Below are 19,395 nucleotides of genomic sequence, written 5' to 3'. Positions count from 1 at the left end.
TTACACATTTTGGTAAAAAAACCTTATTCATAGCCTATAGGGCTATGAATACGATTTTTTACTGAAACATGTAAGCTACTATAATTTGCACACTGTACTCCTTTATCAATAAAGTACTTTTATCAGGAGGACAAGGTGCCAGCTCTTCCTTTTTATACTCTCAGCAGTAAATGTGCTCTCAGCAAACAACCTCAGACTGCCCAGAAGACATGTGTGTGGAAGCTGGGTTTTAAAGCAGAGTTCCAGTCATTCTTGTGTTGTTAATAGTCAGCAGCTACAAAAAGTGTAGCTGCTGACTTTTAATAAATACGCACTCACTTGTCCCAGGATCCATTGATTCTCTCCCTCTCCTCTCCCCGGCACCAGCATTACAACTGTGGGCATCCCAGTGTGACAGCTTGCGGCTTAACAGTCGGGTGCGCACTGCGCATGTGCGAGTCGCACTGCCCCTTCTGAATGATCGGGCAATCTTCTGGGACCTGTGACATGTCCCAGAAGATTACAGGGAGTGAGGGGGAGAGAAGAACTTCCATTTGGATCACCTAGGCAGTCGAAGCGGCAGTGAGAGCAGGTACCTGTCAGAACTAGGTACCCGATCCCTCCCCAAAAAAATTACATGCCAAATGTGGCATAGGAGGGGAGGAGGGTTGCTTAAAGTGGAACCTCCCCTTTTGAGTGGAGCTCCGCTTTAAAACCCACTTATATTGCTGGTCCATATACAGTAGATATAAAATGTCTACACACCCGTTAATTGTAGGTTTCTGTGATGTAAAAAAATGAGACAAAGATAAATCATTTCAGAACTTTTTCCACCTTTAATGCGACCTATAAACTGTACAACAAACGGAAATCTTTTAGGTGGAGGGAATAAAAAACTAAAATAACTTGGTTGTATAAGTGTGCACCCCCTAAATTAATACATTGTTGAAACACCTTTTATTTTATTAAAGCACTCAGTCTTTTTGGGTATGAGTCTATCAGCATGGTACATCTTGACTTAGCAATATTTGCCAACTCTTCTTTGAAAAAACACTCCAAATCTGTCAGATTGCGAGGGCATCACCTGTGCACAGCCCTCCTTAGATCACCCCACAGATTTTCAATCGGATTTGGGTCTGGGCTCTGGCTGGGCCATTCCAAAACTTTAATTTTCTTCTTCTGAAAGATTAAGTTCCTCTTCATGTTAAGCTTTCTAGCAGAAGCCTGAAGGTTTTGTGCCAATATTGACTGGTATTTGGAAATGTTAATAATTCCCTCTACCTTGACTAAGGCCCCTGTTCCAGCTGAAGAAAAACAGCCCCAAAGCACGATGCTGCCACCACCATGCTTCACTGTGGGTATAATGTTCTTTTGGTGATGTTCAGTGTTGTTTTTGTGCCAAACATATCTTTTGGAAAGATGGCCAAAAAGTTCAACCTTGGTTTCATCAGACCATAACACATTTTCCCACATGCTTTGGGGAGACTTCAGATGTGTTGTTGCAAAATTTAGCCGGGGTTGGAGAAAAAGGCTTCCATCTTGCCACTCTACCCCATAGCCCAAACATATGAAAAATATGGGAGATTGTTGTCACATGTACCACACAGCCAGTACTTGCCAGATATTCCTGCAGCTCCTTTGTTGTTTCTGTAGGCCTCTTGGCAGTCTCCCTGACCAGTTTTCTTCTTGTCTTTTCATCAGTTTTGGATGGACGTCCAGTTCTTGGTAATGTCACCGTTGTGCCATATTTCCTCCACTTGATGATGACTGTCTTCACTGTGTTCCATGGTATATCTAATGCCTTGGAAATTCTATTGTACCCTTCTCCTGACTGATACATTTTAACAATGAGATCCCTCTGATACTTTGGAAACTCTCTGCGGATCATAGCTTTTGCTGTAGGATGCTACTAATAAAATGTCAGGAAAGACCTACTAGAACAGCTGAACTTTATTTGGGGTTAATCAGAGGCACTTTAATTGATGGCAGGTGTATACTCTGTAGTGTGTAGACTCTGCAGAGTGTAGACTCCTATTTAACATGAGTTTGAATGTGTTGGCTTAACTCTGAACACAGCTACATCCCCAGTTATAAGAGGCTGTGCACACTTATGCAACCACATTTTTTTAATTTTTACTTCCCCCCTAAAAAAATTAAGTTTGTTTTATATTGATTTGTACAGTTTATATGTCACATTAAAGGTAAAAAAAATCTGAAATGATTTATCTTTTGTCTTATTTTTTTAACATCACAGAAACTTGAAATTTTAACAGGGGTATGTAGACTTTTTATATCAACTGTACGTTACCTCTTTGAGAAGAGGTTGATGTGAGCCTTCTATATACTTCTTAGGTGTATTTCACTTATTTATCTTAAAACAAACAAATAAATAAATGGCCAGCCTCACAGAAGATTTACTTTTGTTAATACAAGACAGGAATGAAACAGTTTTATGACCCATGGGGTCCTGTTGATTTTAAAGATTTTAGCTTTAATTACTTTGTTCATTCCTGTAAATAAAATCTAGGAGTCATAAAAACTACTGATGAAAACAAAGATGAAGATAAATAAAGATGAAAATAAATCAGTGCTTGTGATGTCAAGCAACACATCTCATTCATCAAACTATACTGTACATGGTAACCATATAAATTATCATTTAGGCCATAGATTACATAGGTTAAATAACTACAGATCAGTTATATCAACTTTTACTTATTAAACACAGCGGAAGCTGGTTTATTTTACAGTCTCAAATCTAAAGAAATTACAACTGTTTTCTTTTTCATTTTACACATGATATAAATACATTAGGCTAAATTACAGCCTGTCACTTCATGAACACTTTAATAACACAAAAATGCAGCTTGTCATAGACATTTCCACACACTAAGACTCTGTATTATGAACCTTTAAACATTGTGTGTAGCCAGCAGATTATTTTGCTTCTTTTATCACATCACAAATGAAGATTGCAAGTGCTCATAAATGTTTTACAATGCCACACATTTAAAGTGTACATATGACTATACAATAGAAAAGGTCAACCCCTATATTGCTACAGGGGTCAAATAGTGGCTACTTGAAGCAACAATAAATCAACACCAGGATATGTATATATATAAAAAACAATATATTTATTAGTTTAAAACTGCTTCAACATGCATCGATTGCATCCATATGCAGAGCTTGTAGCTCATGCATAAGATGTGCATCACCAGGTGCAGCGAGGGAACACTGTCCTGGTGGGCACTGTGGTCAGTGAATTATCCTCAAACAACAGGAAAAAACCACATAAACCAGAACACATAACAAGACAACAAACAAGTGACACATATATGACACAACCACCACACAGACAGTCCGGACGCCGGCTTTATGCCTTTCACAGTGAGGCTGGATGACCATACCCCAATGTTGCTACCATGATTACCCCAAAAGGGTAGGAGCAGGGCCGGTGCTACCACTAGGCGGACTAGGCAACCGCCTAGGGCGCTCGGCCGCCTAGGGCGCTTGGCCGCTGGCTATTTTACTCCCGCACTGTCCTCCACAGAGCTTACAACTACCGCCCTGCCATGTCAAGCAGCGCCGCCGCCAAACCCCCCCCCCACCCCCGCACCTCGCTCTGTGTTTCCAGTGCAGACAGTAATCACATTCCCCCCTCTCTGCTCTTCTATCATGCTTAGTGAGTGTCACATTTGTCCAGCACGGCTCTCTCTGATGTGTGTCTGGCAGCAGCAGTCCCCCCCCCTCCGCTCTGTGCTCTCTGCCTGACACTGTCTGTGAAATGTCATGTCCCACGAGGCCGCTCTCCACTCTACAGTACAGTGTCCATGTCAGTGTGTGTCCAGTAGCGCAGCCCCACCCCCCCACGCTCTCCTGGCCGTGTCACTACTGGAGCGGAGTACATGGATGGAGGATGCATCATGGGATAGATAACATGGCGTGCCGCCTGGAGGTGGCTCTCCGGGCTTGGGGACAGGACAGGTGGAGCCTGGGCTGCCTGGAACTGGAAGAGGCACCGTGACCGCACCGACACAGAACAGAAGCAGCAGGCAGGTACACAGGCAGGACAGCAGAGTTGGTGCAAGTGAGGAACAGGTGTTACTGGTGTGGTAAGTAAAAACTGCTGCTTTCTCTCTGACTTAATGAAATTGTATATGTGATGACAATAAAATGTAGTTTTAAAATGTGTTTGTATTATTATGTATGTATATTGATGTGTGTGTAATATGTATTATATTGACTGATCTGTCAAATGGCCTCCCCTGAGGCTGTATATGATGGGCGCTGGTGAGGCTGTATATGATGGGCGCTGGTGAGGCTGTATATGATGGGCGCTGGTGAGGCTATATATAATGGGCGCTGGTGAGGCTGTATATAATGGGTGCTGGTAAGGCTGTATATGATGGGCGCTGGTGAGGCTGTATATAATGGGCGCTGGTGAGGCTGTATATGATGGGCGCTGGTGAGGCTGTATATAATGGGCGCTGGTGAGGCTGTATATAATGGGTGCTGGTGAGGCTGTATATGATGGGCGCTGGTGAGGCTGTATATGATGGGCGCTGGTGAGGCTGTATATAATGGGCACTGGTGAGGCTGTATATGATGGGCACTGGTGAGGCTGTATATAATGGGCACTGGTGAGGCTGTATATAATGGGCGCTGGTGAGGCTGTATATGATGGGCGCTGGCGAGGCTGTATATAATGGGCACTGGTAAGGCTGTATATGATGGGCGCTGGTGAGACTGTATATAATGGGCGCTGGTGAGGCTGTATATGATGGGCGCTGGTGAGGCTGTATATAATGGGCGCTGGTAAGGCTGTATATGATGGGCGCTGGTGAGGCTGTATATAATGGGCGCTGGTGAGGCTGTATATGATGGGCGCTGGTGAGGCTGTATATAATGGGCGCCGGTAAGGCTGTATATGATGGGCACTGGTGAGGCTGTATATAATGGGCGCTGATGAGGCTGTATATGATGGGCACTGGTGAGGCTGTATATGATGGGCGCTGGTGAGGCTGTATATAATGGGCGCTGGTGAGGCTGTATATAATGGGCGCTGGTAAGGCTGTATATGATGGGCGCTGGTGAGGCTGTATATAATGGGCGCTGGTGAGGCTGTATATAATGGGCGCTGGTAAGGCTGTATATGATGGGCGCTGGTGAGGCTGTATATAATGGGCGCTGGTGAGGCTGTATATAATGGGCGCTGGTGAGGCTATATATGATGGGCGCTGGTGAGGCTATATATGATGGGCGCTGGTGAGGCTGTATGGTGAGGCTGTATTTGATGGGTGTGGGGTGTACATGGGCAGGGAAAAGGGGGTGGAGTCAGGGGTGGAGCCAAGGGGGGCAGCAAAATGAGGTTTCACCTAGGGTGTCAAAAATCCTTGCACCAGCCCTGGGTAGGAGACATGGGGATGCATATCGTATGTTGCATCAACCTAGGGTATTTCCAGTATCACTGTGAAGACTCCCCCAGGACAACCTAATGGCTGTTGATGGTGCTAGTGAACAGGGGCTAGTTGAGCATGTATTGCTAAGTAGGGGTCAAGTTAGGGGCCCAAGTATGACTGGAATCAGTGGACTGTATCCTATCACAAACTCCAGAGGCTCTCCCCAAAGGCCCTCACAAGATATAGCGTGCAGCAGCTAATAGCTGTAGTTGCCTTTTAGTTCACCAGCTGATTAATTCAAGCACACAAGGCAGTCCAATCTGGAACATCAATCAGTCCATAATTTATTCAACCATGATGTAAACGTGTGTCATTGGGCATGATATGCCCTTAGCGCTGATATGGGCTGGTGCTGCACCCGCAGGTACAGTTGGACGAGTGTCTATAAGTAAGGTAACAAGTGGAGACTGAGGGGGGTTAGAAGGAAGTAGAGTCTACATTACCACCCAATCAGGTCAGCATGCACGGATCACTTGTTGATGTCCTGATCCCCTTCACCACACTTGTATGGTGGTGCTATCTTGGCTTATAGCTGTGCCTTCGTTGGCAGCGCGGGGTTGGTGGAATTTACCCACCGTGGCTCCAATAGGCAGTAAAGCAAAGGGACCGGTAAGGGTGCTCATCCACTCTGCTTCCGACGCTCGTCTCCTGCTCCGTGACATCATCCCCAAAGTCCATAAGTGTTTGGAGAAACCGCCGGGCAGGCCGATTGTTTCGGCCATTAAGGGACCATTAGAGAGAGTGGGGATCTATTTGGACTTGCTCCTCAAGGAAATGGTCACAGACCTCAGATCGTATGTGCAAGACACTCGCCACGTGCTATCCAAACTAGTGGAACTGGAAAACATTGAGGGATGTTTACTTGTAGGGATAGACGTTGAGTCTTTATACACCTCAGTCCCACATCAGTGTGGACTCCAAGCAGTAAAAACGTCTCTCGAACTAAAATATCCGGAATTTCGATCCCAGAACGAATTCTTATTAAAACTCTTAGAATTTGCCCTTAAAAACAATTTTTTTCAGTTCTCCTCCCATTTTTATCAGCAGATTAGAGGCACCTCCATGGGGGCAGCATGGGCACTGGCATACGCATGCCTCCATTTAGGATTATGGGAGGAGGAAGAGGTCTTCCAATCACCAATGTACTCAGAACATGTGCACACAAGGCTGAGGTACATTGCTGATGCATTGGTCATATGGAGAGGCACAAAGGAGAAAGTGTGTGCCTTCATTGATGCATTAAATAGGAACGATCGAAACATCCGCCTAACCTACATCACTGATGATAAACAGATACCGTTTCTAGATCTCTTGATTTCCATTGAAAATGGAAAAGTCTGTACTAGTACCTTCCGGAAGGAAACATCGGCAAACACTCTGTTAAGGGCAGACAGTCACCATCCCCCCTGGCTTAAAAATGGTATTCCCGTTGGCCAATTTTTAAGAATTAAGAGGAACTGTACCCGTAGGAATGACCTTAAAAAAGAAAACATGGACCTATACAGGAGGTTCCGAGAACGAGGGTACTCACACGGGCAAATCCGAAAGGCAAGGGTTAAAGCGGCGTGTAGAAGCAGGGAACGTTTGCTGACTTTGAAAATTACACCAAAGGAGAGAAAGAACACTGACCCCGGCCCTGTAAGGCTAATTACACCATATGGGGCACAGTGGGAGTCCGTACGAAGTATCCTCAAAAAACATTGGGGAATACTCGAGAATGGTATTAAGGAGATTGTAGGACCATCACCCACTTTGGTGGCCAAAAGAGCCAGGAATTTGGGCGATACACTAATACGATCGGAATACGTGAGGGAATCAAACTCGAACTGGCTGTCGAACTACCCCAGAAGCAAGGGCATGTACCCATGTAATGGATGTCAGGCATGTCCCTATGTGGACAGGACCGCGGTATTCCATGATGTATCGGGGCAGCAATCCTTTGAAATACGGGACCTAATCAATTGCCAGACCAGCAGGGTGATCTATATGCTCACCTGTCCCTGTCCGAAGATCTACATTGGTAAAACCAAGAGGTCCATCAGGACTCGGATAGGTGAGCACCTACGAGAGATCAAAGGTGAAAAAGAAAGGGACCCCACTAAAAGCAGAGAAAAACCAATTGCAAAACATTTTGCTCTATATCATGAAGGCAAACCAGATGGTCTGAAAGTAAAGGGCATATATGCACTCAAACTGTCCCCGAGGAGAGGGGACTTTAATCGCATCCTCCTACAGAATGAGAAGAGGTGGATTTATCGGTTGGGGTCCCTTGCTCCACGGGGACTCAACACTGAATTAAATTTACAGGCCTTCCTGGAACCATAGTAACATGGCAACATGGAGGTTAGGCAGTCCCTTTGTGAGTGGGGTAGGTGGAGATATGGCGAGCAACACATTCCATCTACGGACTAATATACATATCTCCAAAGTTGATTTAGAGCCATAGGCCCGAAGGCGGTGAGTGACTCACTAAGTATGCAATAATTTTCAACAAAATGGGCAGGGGATGTATTGTTACCAGATATATGTTAATTGATAGTTCCTGAGTTATACTTTATTATCTGGAACTCATTAATTATATAGTATATTATATATTTTATATAACTTTCATCACAGCCCAGAAGCTCCTTTCACCTTGAATAAGCATACACCATAACCAGTATGCTGGCCGCCTATGCTTGTAAGATAGGCCCAAATGACCCGTTTGCCCCCTGCATTATATGATCCACTAAGACTACAGGTTGAAGATTGCAGTTTGACCTATATGATTCAATTTATACGGTTCAGACTGGAATAATACTGCGTGTCTATGCCTGTGGTGCACTTTTGCATTTTTGCTTCTTTGCATCTTTGCATATTTACATGTCTTTCGTTATGGCACTGCCGACATCCTCTATGTAAGTCCTGTCTTCTCTGTGGTTCTCTGTGAGTGTCTCTTTAAACAAGAGAATGGATATAATTTGAAATACCTCCAGTAATAGTCTAATGAGCTTATCTGCAGATAAATGAGCACAAATGGTACCAAATAGAATAATATGAAAGTGATTGTAACCATCATTAGCCTATACCGACTTTGAGCAGGCTCTGTCAAACAATGAAATGAAGAACTCTGAACTCAGTAAATAATACTCCCTCAAAAAGGTATGAATAGAATAGATGGTGGGTGAAGGGATCCTATTCATGCGCTTTATATATGTAGGTGAATTATCCCAATCAGGAGGCGGAGGCACTGCCCGGACTCATAGGCTTGATGACAACTAAGGGCGGAGCTATAACGATGAGGATACCTCTAAAAGGATGACAGCTCCTAACCACGCCTAGTCCAGATGAAGCTACGCTGATTGGTCAAGCGAAACGCGTTGACGTCACAGCGGTCATGTGACGCCGGCCGGACGACACGCCTACCACTCCCCCATTGGATACCGTCACGGATACCGTCACGGAGCAGGCGACGAGCGTCGGAAGCAGAGTGGATGAGCACCCTTACCGGTCCCTTTGCTTTACTGCCTATTGGAGCCATGGTGGGTAAATTCCACCAACCCCGCGCTGCCAACGAAGGCACAGCTATAAGCCAAGATAGCACCACCATACAAGTGTGGTGAAGGGGATCAGGACATCAACAAGTGATCCATGCATGCTGACCGATTGGGTGGTAATGTAGACTCTACTTCCTTCTAACCCCCCTCAGTCTCCACTTGTTACCTTACTTATAGACACTCGTCCAACTGTACCTGCGGGTGCAGCACCAGCCCATATCAGCGCTAAGGGCATATCATGCCCAATGACACACGTTTACATCATGGTTGAATAAATTATGGACTGATTGATGTTCCAGCGGGGAGATTGGACTGCCTTGTGTGCTTGAATTAATCAGCTGGTGAACTAAAAGGCAACTACAGCTATTAGCTGCTGCACGCTATATCTTGTGAGGGCCTTTGGGGAGAGCCTCTGGAGTTTGTGATAGGATACAGTCCACTGATTCCAGTCATACTTGGGCCCCTAACTTGACCCCCTACTAAGCAATACATGCTCAACTAGCCCCTGTTCACTAGCACCATCAACAGCCATTAGGTTGTCCTGGGGGAGTCTTCACAGTGATACTGGAAATACCCTAGGTTGATGCAACATACGATATGCATCCCCATGTCTCCTACCCTTTTGGGGTAATCATGGTAGCAACATTGGGGTATGGTCATCCAGCCTCACTGTGAAAGGCATAAAGCCGGCGTCCGGACTGTCTGTGTGGTGGTTGTGTCATATATGTGTCACTTGTTTGTTGTCTTGTTATGTGTTCTGGTTTATGTGGTTTTTTCCTGTTGTTTGAGGATAATTCACTGACCACAGTGCCCACCAGGACAGTGTTCCCTCGCTGCACCTGGTGATGCACATCTTATGCATGAGCTACAAGCATGCATGTTGAAGCAGTTTTAAACTAATAAAAATATTGTTTTTTATATATATACATATCCTGGTGTTGATTTATTGTTGCTTCAAGTAGCCACTATTTGACCCCTGTAGCAATATAGGGGTTGACCTTTTCTATTGTATGCTGCGGTTTGTTTGGCTATAGCAACATCACTAGACTTCAGTGAATGGTTATAGGGTACAATATTATTTAAAGTCCCCATCACCGGATTGTATATAAAGTGGGACCTGGTTATATTTTCTCCTTTTTGGTTACATATGGCTATAGTATTTTTTAGACACAGATACAGACTTAGATACAATAGGGAAGGATGGAACCTCTGTCACATTTTTATTGTTGCCATTGGAAGAATCATTCTATTTGTCATGACCACCATTGTCACTAATGTCGCGCGCACACGATCGGAATTTTCATCGGAAAAACCTTGGATGGTTTTTCCAACGGCATTCTGCTCAAGCTTGGCCTGCACACACACGGGCACACAAAAGTTTTCTGAACTTTCGACCGTCAAGAACGCGGTGACATACAACACGTACGACGGCACTAGAAAAGGGAAGAAGTTCCATACGACACCCTTTGGGCTCCTTCTGCTAATCCAGACCGAGCACTTCCATCTCGTACTTGATTCTGAGCATGCGTGTTTTTTTGTGCGTCAGAATTGCATACAGACGAATGGAATTTCCGATAGGAACTTTTTCCAATGGAAAAATAGAGAACCTGCTCTCAATCTTTTGCTGGCAGAAATTCCGCCACCAAAAGTCCGATGGAGCATACACGCAGTCGGAATAATTGACCAAAAGCTCACATCGAACTTTTGTTGTCTAAGATTTTAGAGTTGCCACTAGAACAGGAGGTGAGGGGGAATTTACCAATGGGTACATCTGTTCCTGTGACCACTGCCTGAGTTAGGCCTTTTAACCCTTTCCTACTCTATACAAAACTTAAAAACATAGCACTTTAAGCTCTGTAAAATTAAAGTGGTTCTAAAGGCATAAGGTTTTCTACTCTAATGCATTTTATGCATTAAGGTGACAAAACCTTCTACAAGCAACTCCCCCCAAGCCCCTTTTCAATTCTCTCAACTCATGCTCTCCTCATTGGCCCAGACCCAGCAGTTGGAGTCACATTAGAGGGCTCCGTAGGCCGCATGGGCACCTGGGTCACTGGTTGGGCACCCCTGTTGGGCACGCCTGCTGGCCTCAGCCCAGGCAAAGAGAGCATATGGCATGTCCCAAATATTTATACACACCCCCCCCCCCCCCCCATTATGCACAGTGGAAAACACCTCTTACTGGTTTGGCTGAAGAAAATATACATTTTCATAACTTAGTTTTGTTTGTGAAATCCCATACCAGTGAAATCTACTGGCGACAATGAGAAACCACAAGCCAGCTTAAGCTTAGGGAAAACCAGGTGAAAAACTATACAATCAGTCTGAGCTAACTAAAACCCAGCCAAAAGTAAATTGACATAGTAGCCCTTGTTTAGGACAAGGGACTACACTAATATACACCCTAGCAGCGTGGCACTATTGCATGATTATACTTCGCTGATGTGGGAACACATGCAGGGTGTCAGCAGCAGCTGTGTGTCACTTTAAACACAATTCATATTTTATTTGGGTATTGTCACAACTTGGCAGTGCAGGCGTATTGTGTTCTATTATAAGTGTTTGCTAATGCTGTCCTTTTGTATACACTGGGTGGGTGGTTTTTTGGTTTGGTAATTGAATGAGCAAAAAATGCATATTTTAACGTGGATATGGACCTGCTTGCAATGCTGTTTTGCATTTATGCAGTGTGTATGTTCTTTTGCACTCATTTAAGATGCTTACAGACCACTAAAGCAATATACGAAAGCTGAGAACTTTCCCACAGGTCTCCTACTCTTTCCCGAAACTTTTATTTATTCTCTTTTCCTGTACATTTTACCACTAATTTTCTCCCTGATGAACAAGTCAGCACCTATGTGTACACTACAAAGTATTTCAGCAAGCCCTGTGCTGTACTACACTCATTAAGTTGCCAGAAAAAATAAGCAAAGGCTGCTAATGGTCTGGATGTATGATTCAAAAGAGTAGATCACAGCTGTATTAGGAAAAAATGGCTTTGTAGCTTTCTGCTTTAGCTTTTCTCTCCCTGATGCTGGTCATACGCACTTTAATTTTTCATGTGACTATTACATCAAAAACAAACAAATGGCCCCTGCCCCCACCTATAACTGGCCTTCACAGCAAGGAGCACATGGAAGAACATTCCATAGCTCAACTCACCAACCAGTCTGCCAACCGACCAAATTAACCTGTCCAACAGTCTGCGTTAAAAACAGGGGTTTAGTTGGCACGCATTTGCAAACGCATGCATAAGCTGCAAGGCCTCTTCACGGTACCCTGTGTATGCTTGCAGGCCTAACACTACTGAATTTATAAGTGTTTCCACAGTGGAAGCACATGCATTAAATGGATAGATGAGAGCAGGTGGGCCTGGAGGCAGCCCAATCCCCCTTAAAGGAACAGGAGCACACTGGACACCCAGCAAGAGCACAATGGCAGCAAAGGTGTACAGTGTGTCCCTGGACCAATATACATCAGAAACAAAAAATGGCCCCTGCCTCCACCTATAACTGGCCTTCACAGCAAGGAGCACATGGAAGGGCTACCCCTGTTTTTAACGCAGACTGTTGGACAGGTTAATTTGGTCAGTTGGCAGACTGGTTGGTGAGTTGAGCTATGGAATGTTCTGTTTTTGTCTTTCATGTGATAGCCCTTCCATGTGCTCCTTGCTGTGAAGGCCAGTTATAGGTGGGGGCAGGGTCCATTTGTTTGTTTCTGATGTATATTGGTCCAGGGACACACTGTACACCTTTGCTGCCATTGTGCTCTTGCTGGGTGTCCAGTATGCTCCTGTTCCTTTAAGGGGTATTGGGCTGCCTCCAGGCCCACCTGCTCTCATCTATCCATTTAATGCATGTTGTAGAGACACTTATAAATTCAGTAGTGTTAGGACTGCAAGCATACACAGGGTGCCGTGAAGAGGCCTTGCAGCTTATGCATGCGTTTGCAAATGCGTGCTAACTAAACCCCTGTTTTTAACGCAGACTGTTGGACAGGTTAATTTGGTCGGTTGGCAGACTGGTTGGTGAGTTGAGCTATGGAATGTTCTGTTTTTGTCTTTCATGTGATAGCCCTTCCATGTGCTCCTTGCTGTGAAGGCCAATTATAGGTGGGGGCAGGGTCCATTTGTTTGTTTCTGATGTATATTGGTCCAGGGACACACTGTACACCTTTGCTGCCATTGTGCTCTTGCTGGGTGTCCAGTATGCTCCTGTTCCTTTAAGGGGGATTGGGCTGCCACCAGGCCCACCTGCTCTCATCTATCCATTTAATGCATGTGCTTCCACTGTGGAGACACTTATAAATTCAGTAGTGTTAGGACTGCAAGCATACACAGGGTGCCGTGAAGAGGCCTTGCAACTATTACATCAAACAGTTATTTCAGATATCTGACTGATAAAAACAAGTAGTAAATGTGTTTGCATTAATCTGATCACTTTTTTTGTTTTAAAGGTGTGTTGAAAAAAATAAGCAAAATTTGAAAGATATTGTTAAAGATATTATTTCATAATCATTTTTTTTTCCCATACAGCATATGGCTTTCCAATGATCAGAATTTACTATACAATCTTTTTTTCTCCTTTTTTTTTTTTTTTAACAATGTTTTATATTGAGACATTTGTTCTTACAAAAGCAGCATAATATATAGCAACGAAACAGTGCTTAACCCCCCTGGCGGTATGATTATGTCAGATTTTTGAAGCTCAAATCGTTACAGTGTTTCGCATGGAAATTTGGAGTTTTATATTGTAGGCCTGTAATTCTTAGGAATAACTCACTTAAACCTGTCTAAACAAGAGTCTAGTAGACATCCCGGGTATGATAAAGTTTGAAACACGAAATCATAAATTGTAATAACTTTAAATAATTATAAAAAATATTATAATACATTTTATTCAATAATGTAATCAAATAAAAAACACTGAACTTTGCTCAGTTGCAGAATTGTCGCTGTCGTCACTTTCAGTGTTTGAGAACGAATTTCCCCACGAATCACTATCGCTCAATTCTGCAAGTGATTCTAATTCACTATCACTGTTTTCTAGCTGGTCTAAAACCGCTTTTGACGTAAAGGGACACTTTTTCGTTGCCATGGAATTCTCAAGTTTCCAGACAGAAAGAATAGTATATATAATATAAAAGTGCATGTAGGGCATTGACAAAGCACTAGGGACCAAAGGGAGGTGAAATGATTTGATACAGTAATGTAATTTTACAGATTACAGTGTACTGTATGTGTTATACATTTTTTACTTTACTTTTTTTAATTTGCCACCGGGCTCTGCCCCCATGCGTTGCGATGCTTGCAGGGAACAGAGTCCGGCACAATAATGAATCGAGCGCAGGAGACAGCCCGCGGACAGAGCGGGGGACATCACAGGATCCTGGGGACAAGGTAAGTAACTTTACCAGGATACTGTGATGCAATCCTGAGTGTGGCTCGGGGTTACCGCTTTTGGTAATGAAAATTCACCCCGAGCCACACTCGGGATTACCGCCAGGGAGGTTAAGCTGAGATACAAAGTATGAATATATCCTATAAGAAATGAGCAGTATACAAATAGTAGAATAGAGGGCATAGGGTAAGGTATGGGGTAGAAATATTGATGAAGGGAGAGAAGAGAAGGGGTTAAGTGATAAGAAGTTTGTTTTCAATCAACCAGCATACAGTAATATAAGTTTGTCCAGAGACTGATATTGGACATAAATATTACTTCTTGGTTATATACTGTTTTACAACAGTTATAAAACAAGGACCAAGAATGATAAACAACAGTAAAGAGATTGCCTCCATTCTGATACTCTTCTGATACTACCTCCACTATGGAAATAATGAGTAATAAGAGTATAAGAATTCTTGGGATGGGTGATCTCAATATATGAGTGCCAACATAATAACATGTGAATATACAATAATATAATACATTCATGTGTATTTTTTCTTGTGATAATATAAATCCTGTGTTTGAGTGCAATCAAATGTTTAATTAATGAAAATGTCAGAAAAAAGTTGTAACTTGTTGAGTCTTCACAAATCCTCAAAAATCCGTGCTTTGTATCTTTTCACCTCAGTGCTCCCCCATAAGAAATACGCTTGTTTTTAAACAATATTCAGTTTATTAAAAAATGTGCATAGAACTCACATTTAAGAGGTGCTCCAGTGCACCAACTGTATACAGCGTATATCATAAAACCATGATGCTGCAACTACTTAGTGCCTCTCCGTGAAAGATGCAGCGTCTTGACAAACAAATCTGCCCCTCCCCTACAGGTTACATCACAGGGTCTTGTGACTCATCAGGGGGATTCTGACGAGTCCACCTGGAGCACTTTTTAAATGTGAGTTCTATGCACAATTTTTAATAAATTGAATATTGTTTAACCACTTCTGCCCCGGAAGATTTGGCTGCTCAATGAGCAGGCCACTTTTTGCAATACGGCACTGCGTCGCTTTAACTGACACTTGAGCAGCCGTGCAAAGCTGTACCCAAACAAAATTGATGCTTTTGCATCTTTCATGGAGAAGCACAAAGTAGCTGCAACATCATGGTTTTATGTTATACGCTGTATACAGTTTGCACTGGAGCACCTCTTAAATGTGAGTTCTAATGCGCATTTTTTTATAAATTAAATATTGTTTGAAAATGATATAAGTAGTATTTGGAGCTCTTTTTCTCTTGTATATATCGAGTCATAATAGAGGCACATCAATAGAGCAATGAGGAGGAAAGCATGATCTGTTAGTTCGGGGTGACTAAAAAGCTTTATTTGACCAAATTTAAGTATGAGGTCACACTCTGTGAGGGGAGCACATTTCTTATGGGGGAGCACTGAGGTGAGTTGATACAAAGCACGGATTTTTTGAGGATTTGTGAAGACTCAAGTTACAACTTTTTTCTGACATTTTCATTAATTAAACATTTGATTGCACTCAAGCATGGGATTTATATTATCACAAGAAGAAATACACACGAATGTATTATATTATTGTATATTCACATGTTATTATGTTGGCACTCATATTTGCACAGGAGAATTGATACACTGATTGGATTACATTTATTATCACTAGCGCAGCATTATTTGTTTTGAGTTTATGTGCACATTTATATTGGGAGTGTGTTACTTGCAGCTTGCATATATTACTCAGACTGTATTCTAGTTGCTCGCAAGACTACCTATTAAATGTATATGATCTCAATATATACTGTATATACACGCTATAAGAAAGCAGTGCAACATTTATGTTAAGACCATGCCTTCCAGCCAGATCAAAATGACTCCTGTTCGCCATAATTATTCGATTTTGTCAAAATATTAAATAATTTTTTAGCTTAACTTATTGTTTTCCAGATAAATTATACTTAGTTTTTTTTCAAGATAAATTAGACCTTCAATTGGTGGTATGTTATTGGATATCTTCTAATTTTACTATTAAGGGTAAACTTGCACAAAATGGTAAAAAAATACCACGATCCATCGCTGAAAAAAGAGCAAAATAACTTCATACTCTTGATGTTTGTAGTAATAATTATATGTGTATATTTTTTGTTTGTACTCGTAAGAAGGCTTAAAACACACTGATACTAAAAAAAAAACCTTTTTTAATTCTACCTAATGCATACTTACATTGATCAAGCTCTGATCTAGCTAGTTTATCTTTATTATTTTTTTTCACACATACTTTTTTCTTTTCATGTATATTTTTATCCTTTGACTAGGAGAAAAAGATACAACATATTTTTTTTTTCTCCATTTAGAAGCACAAAGAGAGTGTAGGAGCAGGTTTTACAGAGTAATTACTTTGACAGCCAAATACAGGGTATCACAATGATCATGTAATTGGGAGACATAGGGGTTTATTTACTAAAGCTGGAGAGTGCAAAATCGGGCTCACTTCTGCATAGAAGCCAATCAGCTTCTAGGTTTTATTGCCAAAACTTAATTGAACAAGCTGAGGTTAGAAGCTGATTGGTTTCTATGCAGAAGTGAGTCTGATTTTTCACTCTCCAGCTTTAGTAAATACTGTAAACTGTATAGTATGAGAACCAAAGGGGTCTATGACGGCTTGGTCTTTGTGCTTGGAGCAAGTTTTGCAGCACAAACATTGATGCATATATATTGGAAGAAGGCCCACCTTCATGACATTGTATATGAGTGTTATGTCGGTGTTAACCAGTTAAGAAAAAAACAGTAATACAGGGAAATATGATGCTAAACACTCCTAAAATAGAATTTGGTTTAGACTTTAAATTAGAGTCTGTGACAGAGACAAAACTTTGAGCACCAATAATTCTTATTTGTGGCATGGTATGGCTTTAATACTAAAAATAGCACCGCTACTTCAAGGAACAACATTTTGCATTCATTATTCATAAACCTTTACATTGGTAATTCTGAAACAAATATGTATTCATTTTCCGTGTTGCGTTTTTACACTTAAAATTATTGGTCACACTCAAAATCTTGTATGAATAATCTAATCTTCATGATTACCAAGGAATTTTGGTTTGCATGACTCTCTATGGCACCAGGGCAATAAAACTAAAATAAGGCAGATTCACTACAAATGAGCTATAACCAGCCATAACACTTAGAGCCTGGATATCACATAATTAATTCTGACTTTCTATAGGGCACTCATAGACTTTGAAACACTTTACTAAGAAGACTGACACAGAAAATATTTTTTTTTTCAAGTACACATCATGTATGCGGATGCCACCCTGTATAACATTGTAGTTGAAGGAAATGTCTACAAAGGCATACTGAAAAGCAAACAGAGTCAAGTCAAATAATGTACAGGGGCATTATTCAAGAGAGCACTCAAAGGTGCCTGGAATGTCAACTTTGTATTGCCAAAGTATGCAGTTTTTTTTTTTGTTTTTTTTTCCTACACATCTGACCAATCCTTCTTTAAATACCATTAAGCTGTAATGACAAGGTAAAAGCATTTTGCCACAAATGCAAAAAAAAATAAAACAGTTATAAAAATGATGATTGCTTTTCTTTTTAACAGATATTCCTATGGATGACCTGAATAAGTTGCCCAAGCTATCAAGTGTGAATGTGAAGCTGAATCCTGTAAATAAAGAAAGTCTAAAGAATTGTGCTGTCAAATTTGAACTTGCTTTGTAAGCTATGGAAAATCGACTTGGAAAAAAATATGCCTTCTATGCTGTAAATCAAATGGAACATGCCTTTCTGTTACCAAAGTAAATCAATTCAAACTGGTGTGAGCAATCATTTTAAATTATGGGTGTGCCTTTTAATGCGTGACAATTAATGGTTATTGGAATATATGTAATGATTTATTAAAAGCATTTTTAAATCAGCTTTTTATAAGGTTTACTGTTTCTTAATAATCTACGCCCTTGGTCAGAATATACTCTTAAAGAAGATATGCAACCTCCTCCTTAAATACATACGAGTGATTAAAACAAAAAATAGCAGATGGATTCAGATCTTACAAAAGCCATAAATTCTCTTGTACAAGTGTGCTCACATCTCTCAACTTAAAGCTGAACTCCAGGCAAAGAGTGAAGTATACAGATACATTTTAAAGAGTGACAGCAGAAAAAGACCAAGTGGTCCATCAAGTCTGACCCTTTTTTAATTTTTGTTTGTCTTTTTTTTTTTTATTTCTTTTTAAACCTTTGTCGATCTATGTTTGTACCAAGCTTGTTTAAATTCACTTCCTGTTCTGAAGTTCCACTATTTCTATGGGAAGTCTGCTTCAAAAATCAGCTATTCTATTGGTAAAAATTATACCTTCTGAGGTTAGTTTCGAACGTTTTATAACTTCATATTAATAAATATATACTGTGTGTGTGTGTGTGTGTGTGTGTGTGTGTGTGTGTATATATATATATATATATATATATATATATATATATATATATATATATATATATATATATATATATATATATATATTAATTAGTTCTATTTGTGTCATCAGCAAAAATACATACCTTGCCCAACAAAGTTGTATCTCTTACAAACAGATTAAATAGAAGAGGGCCATTATGTGGAACCTTATCTAATGCTTTAGACTAGGTAGACTGTACACAGCAACTACCCTGGTCCAAAACATTTGTGATAGGGTTGCACTTATGACAAGCCCATGTTCACACAGGAGTGGTGCAAGAAACTGCATGCGACTTGGACAGGAATTGCACCACATTCCTGTTCAAATCGCATGCAATTCTTTGCAGTGCGATTTGAGCCCAGTCATTTTCTATGGGCTCAAATCACACTGCAAAGTTATCGGTTTCGGGTATCGGAGCATTTTCACAAGTACAAGTACTTGTGAACTAAGTATCAGCACCGATAACAGTATTGGTATCAATGCAAACCTAATTTGTGATGTAGCCAAAAATGTTTGGCTTAGTCTGACATGATCTCAATAAAGC

The 19,395-nt window shown here is 41.5% G+C and overlaps 1 protein-coding gene across 2 annotated transcripts in view; it reads left to right on the top strand.

Annotated features, from left to right (window-relative positions):
• The window catches only part of LRRC20 (leucine rich repeat containing 20), a 626,217-nt gene extending 607,903 nt beyond the window's left edge, over positions 1–18,314 (top strand). The window contains exon 5 of one of the 2 annotated variants that reach the window (XM_073596571.1): positions 18,000–18,314. In XM_073596571.1, coding sequence (XP_073452672.1) covers positions 18,000–18,118 — 119 coding nt within the window. In that variant the 3' untranslated portion in view covers positions 18,119–18,314. The remainder of the gene's footprint in view (positions 1–17,999) is intronic. The other variant, XM_073596572.1, reaches the window with a different exon arrangement.
• Positions 18,315–19,395: the final 1,081 nt, after the last annotated feature.

The sequence above is a fragment of the Aquarana catesbeiana genome, linkage group LG08, assembly GCF_042186555.1.
Source record: "Aquarana catesbeiana isolate 2022-GZ linkage group LG08, ASM4218655v1, whole genome shotgun sequence".
NCBI classification, from domain to species: Eukaryota; Metazoa; Chordata; class Amphibia; order Anura; family Ranidae; genus Aquarana; species Aquarana catesbeiana.
The sequence above is the reverse complement of the archived record's forward strand: the minus strand, read 5'-3'. Positions and strand labels throughout refer to the sequence as shown.